The sequence below is a fragment of the Pelodiscus sinensis genome, chromosome 5, assembly GCF_052426305.1.
Source record: "Pelodiscus sinensis isolate ZL-2025 chromosome 5, ASM5242630v1, whole genome shotgun sequence".
NCBI lineage: Eukaryota > Metazoa > Chordata > Testudines > Trionychidae > Pelodiscus > Pelodiscus sinensis.
This window is the reverse complement of record NC_143056.1, coordinates 69,078,899-69,091,261: the sequence shown is the minus strand read 5'-3', so window position 1 is coordinate 69,091,261 and position 12,363 is coordinate 69,078,899. Positions and strand designations below refer to the sequence as shown.

At 47.4% G+C, this 12,363-nt stretch overlaps 1 protein-coding gene across 1 annotated transcript; it reads right to left on the bottom strand.

The window, feature by feature from the left end:
* Positions 1–1,921: 1,921 nt before the first annotated feature.
* LOC102464011 (disintegrin and metalloproteinase domain-containing protein 20) lies at positions 1,922–9,717 on the bottom strand. The gene is made up of 2 exons (XM_006130329.5): positions 8,670–9,717; positions 1,922–2,281 (listed from the first exon to the last, which is right to left on the bottom strand). Exons 1-2 carry the CDS (start codon positions 9,508–9,510, stop codon positions 2,181–2,183), a joined length of 942 nt encoding a protein of 313 aa, XP_006130391.4. The 5' UTR covers positions 9,511–9,717; the 3' UTR covers positions 1,922–2,180.
* Between the last annotated feature and the right edge of the window lie 2,646 nt (positions 9,718–12,363).

The following is a 12,363-nucleotide window of genomic DNA, read 5'->3' as shown; positions in this document are numbered from 1 at the left end:
CATTGCTCTGAGCCCCCACACCCAACACTCTGCCCTGGGCCCCCTCACACCTCCCAGCCCCCTGCCCTGACTCCTGCACCCCTACTCCTTGCTCTGAGTCCCCTCCCACCTCTGCCCTGACTCCCGCATCCCCCATACCACCAGCCCCCTGCCCTTAAGGACCCAAGCAATGCCAGGTGAGTCCTCTATTTTTAAATATATGTATTGGTTGTCTTTCAAAAAATCAATGAATTAAGCAATTTTATACATAAAGAGGCTTAGCAAGTTTCTAAAAAGGTTTAATTTTGTGATTTTTCCCAAGCTTTACAAACATTTCAGAATCTTTATTTTAATCATTGTTTTCCATAGGGAATTTTTTTTTAAATATGCATCTAAATTGAAGGCTTTGTTTAAAAAAAACAGTAAAGATATTTGTTTAAAGAAATTCTGGGATAGTCCACAAAATATTTAAAATAATTTGCCAGAGCCACTCAGAGCTTGAACCTCAAAAGCATCAAGTTCTATTCTAAACCTACAACCTATAATCTTCAAATAGATCCCAAGTGAAATAAAATTAGCTCTCCTCCTTAATTATGATCAGAAGCTTTTCAAAGTCAGGTTCAAATCCCGCAAATGAATATATCTGCGTGGATCCTTGCCCCAGAATCTGGACTTAAATTTGTTTTTCTCCAGCTCTTGCAGCCAGATAAAAGGCTTGAACCGTCTTTCACTTAAAGCCCAAATCGGAGCTCACTGCAGCTCTGGCCCCATTCTATTCAATTAGTTTCTACTTAAGCTGTTATTCTGGGCCAATCACTACTATTGTTAATTATTATTGATCTGTATTATTGTGGTGTCTAGGAATCCCTGTCATGGATTAGGACCCCGTTGTGCTATATACTATACAAACCTGGAGCAAAAAGGTGGCCCCTGCCCCAAAGAGAAGAGACAAAACAGAAAGGACAGCAAAAGGAAACAGAGACACCATACAGGTTAGACCTCACTGGTCCAGCACCCTGAGGACTTTACCAGTCCCAGATGAGGTTTTTTGCCAGACCGGGGGAGGTCATATACTGCTCCCCTCTCCCTCCCCCCCCCCTCCAAGCCCGGACTGGCCATTGGCCTCCTGGCCATCCCCATCCCCTGCCAGCCCTGCCAATTTCCCCCAATACTCCATTAAGCCAGGCAGCCCAGCCCCTTGCGCACCAGGCTCCTGGACATGCCTGGAAGCCCTGCTGTGGCAAGCCAGGCTCATGGATGTCCTGGGCTCCTTGACACACTGAGCAGCCCCACTGCAGCGCACTGAGCTCTTAGCCCTGCTAGGCAGCCTCAGCACTGGGTTGTGCCTAACAGTCCAGCTGCGGTGAGCCAGGCAGCCCAGCCTTCTACTGGGACTTTCTAGTCCTGGAACATCCTTGGTCCTGCTGGACCATGGATGTTGCTGAATCCGGAAGTCCCGGTTAACAGATGTTCAACCTGTAGTATCATACCACAGTTTATGAATCTACATAGGTTTTAATGAAAAATTGAATAGAGTGCGAAAATATGGAGCTTTTAAAAAAGATTCCATTATCTCTAAGCCCCTTAGAAAAACCATTGATTTTTTCAAAGCAAGTTGTTAAACTTGCTCTATTTACTGTAGTTTATTTGTTGGTTTACTACTTCTTAGTGTTGCTTTCTTTAATAAAATTTTAAATAATTGATAACGCATAAATACCATCCTCCTCAGAAAAAGTACCCCTGTGTCTCTAAATTAAGCTTAAGAGGGTGACTGGTGGGCTTGCTTGTCCCTTTAACTGAGACTTCCTCAAGAACCAGAACCAATGTCCTTCTTGATTTCCTTTTGATGTTATGTAAGATGAATATCAATGACAGTAGGAGTTTGAGTGGACCCAAGAGAGGTATATAATTATGCAAATGAGAAGCTCATAAAACAAGAAGGTCATGGAAATGTTAATATAATTAAGAAATTTAATCTTTAATGTGTTACAATTAAACATTCCCCTCAGAATGTTGCTTGAACACAATATGAAATGGCACTGGAGATGAGTGGTAAGAGATAACATTTTCAGAATTAGCAATAGTTGTCCCATGGTGGGGAGGTCTCTGTGTGCTGCTCCTGCTGTGGAGTCCTGGGAGCAGAGCATGGAGATACAGACACACACACACCCATCCTGTGGACCTTAGCGACATATCAGCAGTCACGCAGAGCAGGCAAGCAAGCAGCAGGCAGCTGCTCCAGCCAGCCCTACTGCATTGCCGGTGGTGGCAGCGGGGGACTCCCTGGGCTGTTTGAAATTGCCTGGAGGAGACAGACCGGTGAGGGTATGTGTGAAGAAGATTGCATGGAGAACCATACCCCGCTAGGAGCTGCTGCAATAGAGGGCTGTCCCAAGTAAGTGCAGCACCCCTACTACCTCACCCTACACACCCCACTCCCTCCCAAAGCCCCCCTTCCCTATCCCGCTTCCATCCCCAAACTCCAACAATCCTCAAACTCCCTCCCAGAGCCTACACCGCTCATTCCCTTCTGCAGCCCCATCCTCTGCCCCAGCCTACAACCTGCATCCAGACTCCATCCCAGAGCCTCATCCCATGCAGCAACCAAATTCCCTCCCAAAGCCTGCATCCCTCCCCACCCAAACTCCCTCTTCGAGTCTTAGGTAGATGGAGTGGGGGGAGTTTGAGTGGAGGATGGGTGCAGGCTCTAGGCATTCTGGACGCCATCAACATTTCTGTGTATTGCAACCATCCTAAAATCATGACAATTAAACATTTAAATCAGATTATACTATATTTATTATCTTATTTTAAGCAAGTGCCTCTTTGTGTTTCTGTGCAAAATTGAAGAAATAATGAAGAGACAAGCACAAGTCCGCCGCTGAAACTGACGAGCAGCGGACTTGGGGAAGCGGCTGAGCAGAGCAGCTGGGGTGCTGCTGGGTTAGTCCCGCAGTGTCGCTCAGGTGAGGGGCGGCGCTGCGGGACCAACCCGGCAGCACCCCAGCTGCTCTGCTCAGCTGCTTCCCCAATTCTGCTCCTGCCGCTTGCAGCCCCAGCTGGCCTGTCGCCGGCAGCTGCGCGGGGCTTCCCCCGCCTCCCCGGAAAACGGCAGAGGGATCGCCCCTCGCTGCGCCATTCCCCACCGACAACCCCCCTCCCCCCCCCCGCATCGGTCGCAGTGCGAGTCCCAGCAGACCCGTCACAGCCCCTCCACCGGAGTACCTCCTGATAGTCTGGCATATCCAATAATCCGGCACCCCCTGGGTCCCAAAGGTGCCGGATTATTGGAAGTCTACTGTATTTGCTTTTTTGACTACCACTGCACACTGAGTGGATGTTTTCAGAGGACTATCCACAATAACTATATCAACTTCAATGGAGTTGCATAGTTGAGGGCACTGAAGGCACTATTTAGTTCACTCTGAGGCAATCTTAAGTGTATAGAAATGTGGGGTGATAGCACACAAGTAGGTCTCAGGCATATGGGTTCTACTATGATGTTTGTAGTATACTGTTAACCAACAACAGCTAGGTAGGTAGCAAGCCATACTACTACTGATACATTTAATTATGCAAAAAACAAAACACAGAACTAGACTTTGCAAAAAAAAAAAATGTTATTGTTGCCCCCCTCTATGCCACACTTCATTTAGGGTTGCCAACTTGACCAAATGGACTGGACGCTATTCACTGTACAGGCAGTCCCCGAGTTACGCGGATCTGACTTACGTCGGATCCGCACTTACGAACGGGGCTTTCTCGCCCCGGAGCTCGCAGGCAGCGGGACCGCCTGGAGCGCAGCGGTCCCGCCACCTCGACCTCCGGGGCGAGAAAAGCTGCTCCGGGTGCCCCTGGTCTGCTGGGGACTGTCTCCAGCAGACCAGGGACACCTTGAGCAAAGCCGGGGAGGCGGAGGGGTCCCGCGCCTCTGAGGCTTTGCTCCCCGTGTCCCTGGTCTGCTGGGGGGGGGACGCAGCTAGTGCGCCCCCCCCCCCCAGCAGACCAGGCTTTTGTTGTGGACCCTGGGGTAGAGCAGCTGGGGTGCTGCCGGGTTGGTCCTGCAGGGACCTACCTGGCAGCCCAGCTGTTCTGTCCCAGGCTCGAGATTCAGCCGCTGTTGAAACTGATCAGTGGCTGATTCCAGGAAGCTGGGGGCAGAGCAATTCTGCCTCCAGCTTCCTGTAGTCAGCCCCTGGTCAGTTTCAGCAGCAGCGGCTGAATCTGGAGCCAGTTCCGACTTACATACAAATTCAACTTAAGAACAAACCTATAGTCCCTATCTTGTACGTAACCCGGGGACTGTCTGTATGTGGTCTTCAACATATATTGTTGGCTCTTTGTGAAAGGGATTTTTTTTTCGAAATGAGGCCCGGATCTGGGTGGAGGCTCTAGGCAATACTGTCAAATAAATACATTAACAATAAAAATAGGATCCCTGGATGCTATTCCTAATGGTACTACAGACTGCTTGTATAATTTGGGCAAATCACTGCACCCCTATGCCTTAGTTTAACTATTTGTAAAGTGGATATTACAATACTTCTTTTACCCCACCACAGTGTTGAGAATAAGTTTACTGAGGGAGGAAGGGGGGGAGCTGATAATATAGGCTGTGTCTAGACTACATTCCTCTTTTGACAGAGGGATGTAAATTAGACATTTCAAAATTGCAAATGAAGCGAGGATTTAAATATCTCATGCTTCATTTGCATAATTGTGTCATGACGCTTTTTCAAAAAAGCACTATTTTGAAAATAAAACCACGGTCTAGAAGCGGTTCTTTTGAAAACGGCAGGCTTTTTTGAAAGATCCTGTACTCCTCAAAAAATGAGGTTTACAGAATCTTTCAAAAAAGCCTGCAGTTTTCAAAAGAACAGAGTCAAGACCATGGTTTTACCTTTGAACTAGCGCTTTTTCGAAAAAGCACCATGATGCAATTATGCAAAAGAAGTGCGGGATATTTAAATCCCCACTTCATTTTCAATGTGTCTAATTTACATCCCTCTGCTGAAAGAGAGATGTAGTCTAGAGACACAGCCATAGTGAAGGGGTCTTAATAGAAACGTAGATAGCTAGAACTTCTCTTAAATTCAGCAAAAGTTCCATGTGTTACAAATTTATGGAATCATGTCCCACTATTAAAAGACCTATGGAGCAAGGACTCTGAGACTCATTCTTCTCTCATTTATACTTGTGCACACTCATTGACAGTTATTACTATTGAGAATAATGCCAGGTCTACAATAGTAGAAAAAATCAGTATAAGATACACAATTCCAGTTACAATAATTGCGAAGCTGAAATCAGCATGCATTACATCGATTTTGTGAGATGGCCCCACAGTGGGAGGTCAATGGGAGTAACTCTCCCATTGACTTCCCTTACTCCTTGCGACTGCAAGTACTGTGGTTGACAGAGGAGCCCTCAGCATTCCATTTAGTGGGTCATTATTAGTGATCATAGAATCATAGAATATTAGAATTGGAAGGGACCTTGAGAGGTCATCGAGTCCAGTCCTCTGCCCTTACGGCAGGACCCAGTACCATCTAGACCATCCCTGATATATGCCTATTTAACCTGCTCTTAAATATTGCCAGAGATGGAGATTCCACAACCTCCCTAGGCAATTTATTCCAGTGTTTAATCACCTTAACAGTTAGGAACTTTTTCCTAATGTCCAATCTAAACCTCCCTTGCTATCATCAGAGGCCAAGTAGAACAATTTTTCTCCCTCCTGCTTGTAACACCCTTTTAGATACTTGAAAACCTCTATCATGTCCCCTCTTACTCTTCTCCTTTCCAAACTAAACAAGTCCAATTCTGTCAGTCTTCCCTCATAGCTCATGTTTTCTAGACCTTTAATCATTCTTGTTGCTCTTCTCTAGACCTCCTCCAATTTCTCCACATCTTTCTTGAAATGTGGTGCCCAGAACTGGACACAATACTCCAGTTGAGGCCTAATCAGTGCAGAGTAGAGCAGAAGAATGACTTCTCGTGTCTTGCTCACAACACTCCCATTAATGCATCCCAGAATCATGTTTGCTTTTCTGCAACAGCATCACACTGATGGCTCATATTTAGCTTGTGGTCCTCTATGACTCCTAGATCCCTTTCTGCATTACTCCTTCTTAGACAGTCGCTTCCCATTCTGTTTGTGTGAAACTGATTGTTCCTTCCTAAGAGGAGTACTTTGGATGCAAACAAGTATCCAAGTACAGGGTGGATAACCCTCTCGGTTACATGTGCACCTTCCCCCCCCCCCACTATCGCTGTATGAGAGGCAGGGGGGAGGGGTAGACCAGCTTTTAAGTTGGTTCCCCAGGCGTGCCAGCTCCCGCAGTACTGCCTCCCCCCTGCTGCCTACCAAAGTGCTCGCCATCCCTCCCCCACACATGTAAACATGTAACTTTTGAAAAATTCAGTGGTTACACGTTTACACTAGTAACTACATTTTAACATCCTTAGTATTTACTAGACCTGCTAAATCGAACCCTGGAAGATTGATTGCCAATGAGTTGATCCTCCAGTAAGTAGATATGTGGCCTAAGTCACCCAGTGTTTCTGGCCCAACTAGGCACAGAAGGTATTGGAACATTCCCAGAAAAGGATATTTTTGTTAAATGTCAAGCTTGAGGTCAACTAAGCAACTGATCATTTTCCAAATATTCAGAAGTTTATCAGCTGTGAACTTGGAAGTCATGTCCCTCTGATCCCATGCAGTGAAAATCCTATTCTTGTTACAGTGTTGGCTACACAACCCTTAAAGTGCCTGCTGAATGTTCCTGGTTAGAGTCATAGTCTTTCTCCTCCTGAACATCTGCTACTGGTCAGGATTTATGGTCACTTTTCCACCCCCTAAACACTTGCATCAGACCGGAAGGCCTACTTCTCACTTATGTTTGAGTGAATCACTTCAGTGAATTAATATAAAATGCCAGGGAATTTTTTTTACTTTTATCCTTTATTGTGTGTGGAAGTGAATTGTTCAAAACATTTCCTCCTCTTAAAGAGTAACTTTGCACAACTGTTGAGTCTGTTCGTCTACCAATAAAATGGAGATACTTTCCTACTTCACAAGGCATTGTTCAAGTTTAGGTTTGTAGATGAAATGTAGATGAAAGGGGCTATATGGATAACTCTTAGTTTTTTCCTAACTCCCTGAGTTTAGGCACAGATTAAATCCTTTAGGACATCATTTTAAAAGGCTATTTCAATGCATACAAACTGAATTTATTCTTAAAATAGGTAAATATATTGTTTATATATTATTTAATATTACATAAAATCCAATGCTTCCTGCATAGACTCTAACCTAGGTTTTGACATGGTAGCAGGTTTTACATGTGAACTAGCGTGGACTCCCTGACTGGAAGCACCTGTTTGCTGAGTTGCATGGAATCTAGCCATGGATCTTCTAAACCATCCCATTAGTGCAGTTTTATAATAGACACCAAACCCAATCCCAAGAGCAGCAGCAGCAGCAAGTAATATTAGTGTTGCGATAGCACCTCCCCCAAGAGCCTTCACACGTGGAGGTGGTCCACTATCAATGCTCCCTCCATATCCTTTATCTTGACAGTATGGAGGGGCCCAGCCATAATCACAATGACAGTTTTTATGACTGTTGCATATTCCTCTCTTATGGCATTTTGTTGCATTACAGTCATTATTCAGGAGTGACAAATTGACACAACTCATGTTAACACAAATCTTGTCAGGGCCACAAGATGCACCATCTCTCACTGCTCCAATATCATCTATTTCCATCCCATGATGATAATCTGTACCCCAACACCAGTTACTATCAACAGGAGTTTGAAGTATTGTACTATGGTCCTGTAAAGATGGTATTATTTTCTTGTTTTCACATTGGACCCTGCCACATAAGATATCATCTGCCTGACATTTCTTATATTTAGCATTCATCTCTCTAGTAATACCACAGTTGCCAAACCGGTCACCATGCATATTCAATTTTTGGAAACAAGCTAATGGAGCAACTATTGCTTCTTTACCAAAAATCATTTTGCACTGTTGATCATGGCTAGAGCAGTTTCCACCATAGCAATAGGCACCCTTCTCACATGGAGCTCCATCTTGCACATATACATCCTTCTGGCACCACTGTGAAGTCCCATTGCAATATTCAGGAAGGTCACATTTATTATTACTTTTTCTACATAGTGTCCCTGCTGGAAGTATCTGACAGTCTTCACAGCATTCTCCAAAAGCACAAGTTGCACCTGCACTCAATGTACAATTGGATTGGCAACAAGGATCCTTTCTACAATTGTATTTTGAGCCACAGTCACACTGCTCTCCACTTTCCACCATCTGGTTACCACAGTATTTACGTGTATAAACTTCTTTTGATGCTGGAGGTTTAAGCAGACATCCGGCACTACTAATCATTTGATTGTAATAATAGTTATAACTGCAATTACTGAACAGATCAGTGACAGAGTGGAGGGCAGCCATGATACACTGCCTACGTGGACAATGACAGTACTTCTCATCATGGAACATGCCGAGATTATGACCCAATTCATGAGCAAAAATAATGGCAAATGAGTACAACCAATCATCCACGAAAGAAAGAACGGCTGAGCCATAACCAGGAGAACACACTGCTCCTACAAATGCTAACCCAAGGGTAATGCCAAAGTCTTGATATGCCAGTAAGTGACCTGCATCGTTGGGCAGCCGCGGAGACAGATTCTGTGCTCTCCAGGAGTTAAAATCGCCAAGCAACCCATTTATGTTACTAGTAATGTTGACAAAGTTGTTTTGCGTCCAGATCTCCAGCCCTATCAGGAACAACCGAAGGCTCATGGGATGGTAGAGCGAGTCTCCTATGTTGACTATGTCCAGCGCTTGCTGCAGGACTATGGTTTCGTTGCTGCCTGAGCGGACGAAGCGCTCTTTCGCCACCACTAGGGCGACCTTGGCGTAGCGGGTGTGTGTCCACCAGTCACCCTGGGGCAGTTGCTTGGCCCACAGGTCCCGCAAGCCAGGGACGAAGGCTGCCTGGCGCTGCAGCTCCTGCTTGGTCAGGGCGCAGCGCAGGCGGGAGGCCCCCTCCTTCACCCGGTACAGCACGTGCTGGAAGGTGGCGGAGTCCGGCACGGGCTCGATCTCGTAGCTGCCCCTCGCCGTCCGCAGCACGCCGCGCAGCCCGCCCGAGCAGGTGCTGAGGGCGGCCAGCGAGGCGGGGCTGCCCTGCACGTAGCCGTGGTAGAAGCAGTCGCGGCGCACGAAGGGCTGGTCCCGCTGCAGGGCCCCGCCCGGCCCGTAGGTGAAGAGGACGAAGGACTCGGGCACGAAGAGCCGCTTCTGCCTCAGGTGCACGACGCGGCCCTGCCCCTCCAGCTCCAGCACGTAGGAGACTTGCCCGGGGTCCTGCCCCGCGCGGGGCGCCAGCCGCCGCGGCACGGTCACCGCGTAGGGGGCGGCGCCGCGGGAGCCGGCTGCGCCCGCCACAAGGCTCCCCAAGCCCAGCAGCACCAGCCAGGGGGCGCCCGTCCCCATCGCTCCGGGCCGCGGCCGGGCCTCGCCAAGGACTCGCCTGCGGCCGCTGCCGTCCGTGCGCGGCCCCCCCCCCAGTAACAGTTGAGAACCCGGCGGGCGTCGTTTGAAGCGGGGCCAGGCACGTGGCGATCGGTCTCAGGGGTTTGGCCCCACGGTCGGACCCCGCTTCGCCTCCTTCGGCCCTGCCCTCCAGCGTCCCGCCCCCTCAGCCACCGCCCCTAGGCTGGGGCTAATCAACGTGCAGTTTGAACAATACCCGAGCCCCACAACCAGCCGTTAAACGACAGCGGCCACTTTCCTCCCCACAAAACACAGCCGCTCAGGCAGGGGCCTAAGTCAGGCTGCTCTTGCGGGCACGAGACACCCACGGGCCAAAGTGGGGGTGGGGGCGACACTGACAAACCCAGCAGGAGAGATGGAACAATTGGGGGGGGGGGAGAGGGAGGGTGCTCAGAGCCATTGAATCGTGCAAGCCTGGTATATAATGCAATTAATTTCAAATCAAGAGAATACAGTAGCATCCCATGCACCTCTAGTTCCAGCACCTATGAAACAATGGATTAACCTAACCTGCAGGGCAACTCAAGAGTACAGTCAGTTGTTTTAAACCAGGCATTAATTGGGCACAGTGGTGACACCATATACAGCAAGGCTACATCTAGACTGGCATGATTTTCCGCAAATGCTTTTAACGGAAAAGCTTTCTGTTAAAAGCATTTGTGGAAAAGCGCGTCTAGATTGGCACGGACGCTTTTCCACAAAAGCACTTTTTGCAGAAAAGTGTCTGTGCCAATCTAGACGTGCTTTTACGCAAAAAAGCCCCGATCGCCATTTTCGTGATCGGGGCTTTTTTGCGCAAAACAAATCTGAGCAGTCTACACTGGCCCTTTTGCGCAAAAGCTTTGCGCAAAAGGGACTTTTGCCCGAACGGGAGCACCGTAGTATTTCCGCAAGAAGCACTGATTTCAGACAGTAGGAAGTCAGTGTTCTTGCAGAAATTCAAGCCGCCAGTGTAGACAGCTGGCAAGTTTTTCCACAAAAACAGCTGATTTTGCGGGAAAACTTGCCAGTCTAGACCCAGCCCAATTCTTCAGCAATGCACCAGCATCTTCATACATGTATCCATATCTACGCCTGACTTATTACTCCTTTGGACTAACTGTAGTGGTTGCTGCTTTCTGATTTATTTGTAATTTTGGATTTTGACATAATATTGTTGAATGGGTGAGACTCTCCTTAAAAATCTACCTTTCAAGACTTTTTCTCCCCCCTAGAATTTCACATTTCATTAGCTTGGGGCACTAAACCCAGGCAATCCTAAATGACACCTGAAACAAAAGTCCAGTGCATCAGGGCCAGGTCGTTAAACAGCAACATCCAAGGCTGCCTGGCACTTCCTGCAGGCAGGCATGGACCTTGAGACAATCAAGTGAATGAAGTGGAGTAGGATAGGGTAACAGTATGGAAAATGGGACAGTGTAAGGGATCAACCTGATATTCCCCATCCTCCCTGCCTGGCCTGAGGCTTTCCTGCTGCCCACACGAGGCAGGCCCAAGTCTGCTGCCTACCTGCATGTGGGGCTTGTCCAAGCCCCTCTCCAATCCGCCCACAGGACTGACCTAAGGAACTCTCCCAAATCCTCCTGCCCATGCAGAGCTGGTGTTGCCAATCACCCCTACACCCAGCACATTCCTCCATGCACACCTAGGAGTTCTATCTGACTTTCATGGCAAAACTATGCATTTGTCCAGTTTGCTCTTACCAACTGATCATCAGTTGGCAAGAATAAAATGGGATAGATGCCCACTTCTGCCAAAAAAGTCAGGATGGCCAGGACATGTCTTGAAAAGGGGACTGTTCCAGCCAAAATAGGATGCACGGTCCACCCGAGGGTAGGGCAAGAGGATCCACCAATGGTGATGGGCCCTACGGGGAAAAAAAGCAGAGAAGGAGTTGGTGCCTAGATAAAAGAGGTGGAGCAGGGATGAAACTTTGGGGAAGCTGAGGTGATCCCTTGCCATGGAGAATGGCAGGACAACTGCTCTTGGGGACCTTGGCACTCCCATAACAGAGTTGGAGAGTCTCGGGCTCCCCAGAGTACCCTGTATTCACTGAGGTGCTCCTACCACTGCCTAAATCTGGCTTCTGCATGGGGCAGGGACCTGGGGGGACAGGAGGAGCAGGGGACTGTGCCTCTCTATTTCCACTTAGGTCCCAGCATCTGAATTGTTGTTCCACTACTACCCCTTTCCTACATCAGAATTGAGAATGATGTCAGAATGTGTATTCTGGAGTAAAGATAACTCAGATCACAGCACCTATAATATAGTAAAATCTTATTATTTAACCATGTAACCTGTACTGAAGTCTGTCTAGTACTCTTTAAATTAATTTTTCTTTTAGGTAAAGCCTCTCATAAAGTTCTCAGAGTCTCTGTTAAAGCCTTCTGCCAAATTGGTGGGATGCATTATCTGCAAAGATGCTTTCTGCCGCACTTTAATATATGCCTACCTATAACACAGTAGATTACTTCAGCTGTTGAACTCATAGCTGATTAAATGTTTGGTACTGATCCATGTGCAGATGAGTAATAGTTCATGATGTTATTTTCTTGAGCATTTACAGTAAATCATTCGATACCAAGGTCATATCAAAGAGATTACATAATTGTGTTTAGATTACAGACTCTCAGACTCTCAGATGAGATTAGAAGGGCCTTGGTCTGACATGCACATTGGAGGCCACAGAACCTCACGTTCACTCTAGAAATAGATCCCTAACTGCTGGCTGAATTACTTAAGCCTTCGAAACCTGTTATGACTTCAAGTTTCAGGGAATTAAAAAGAAAAAAC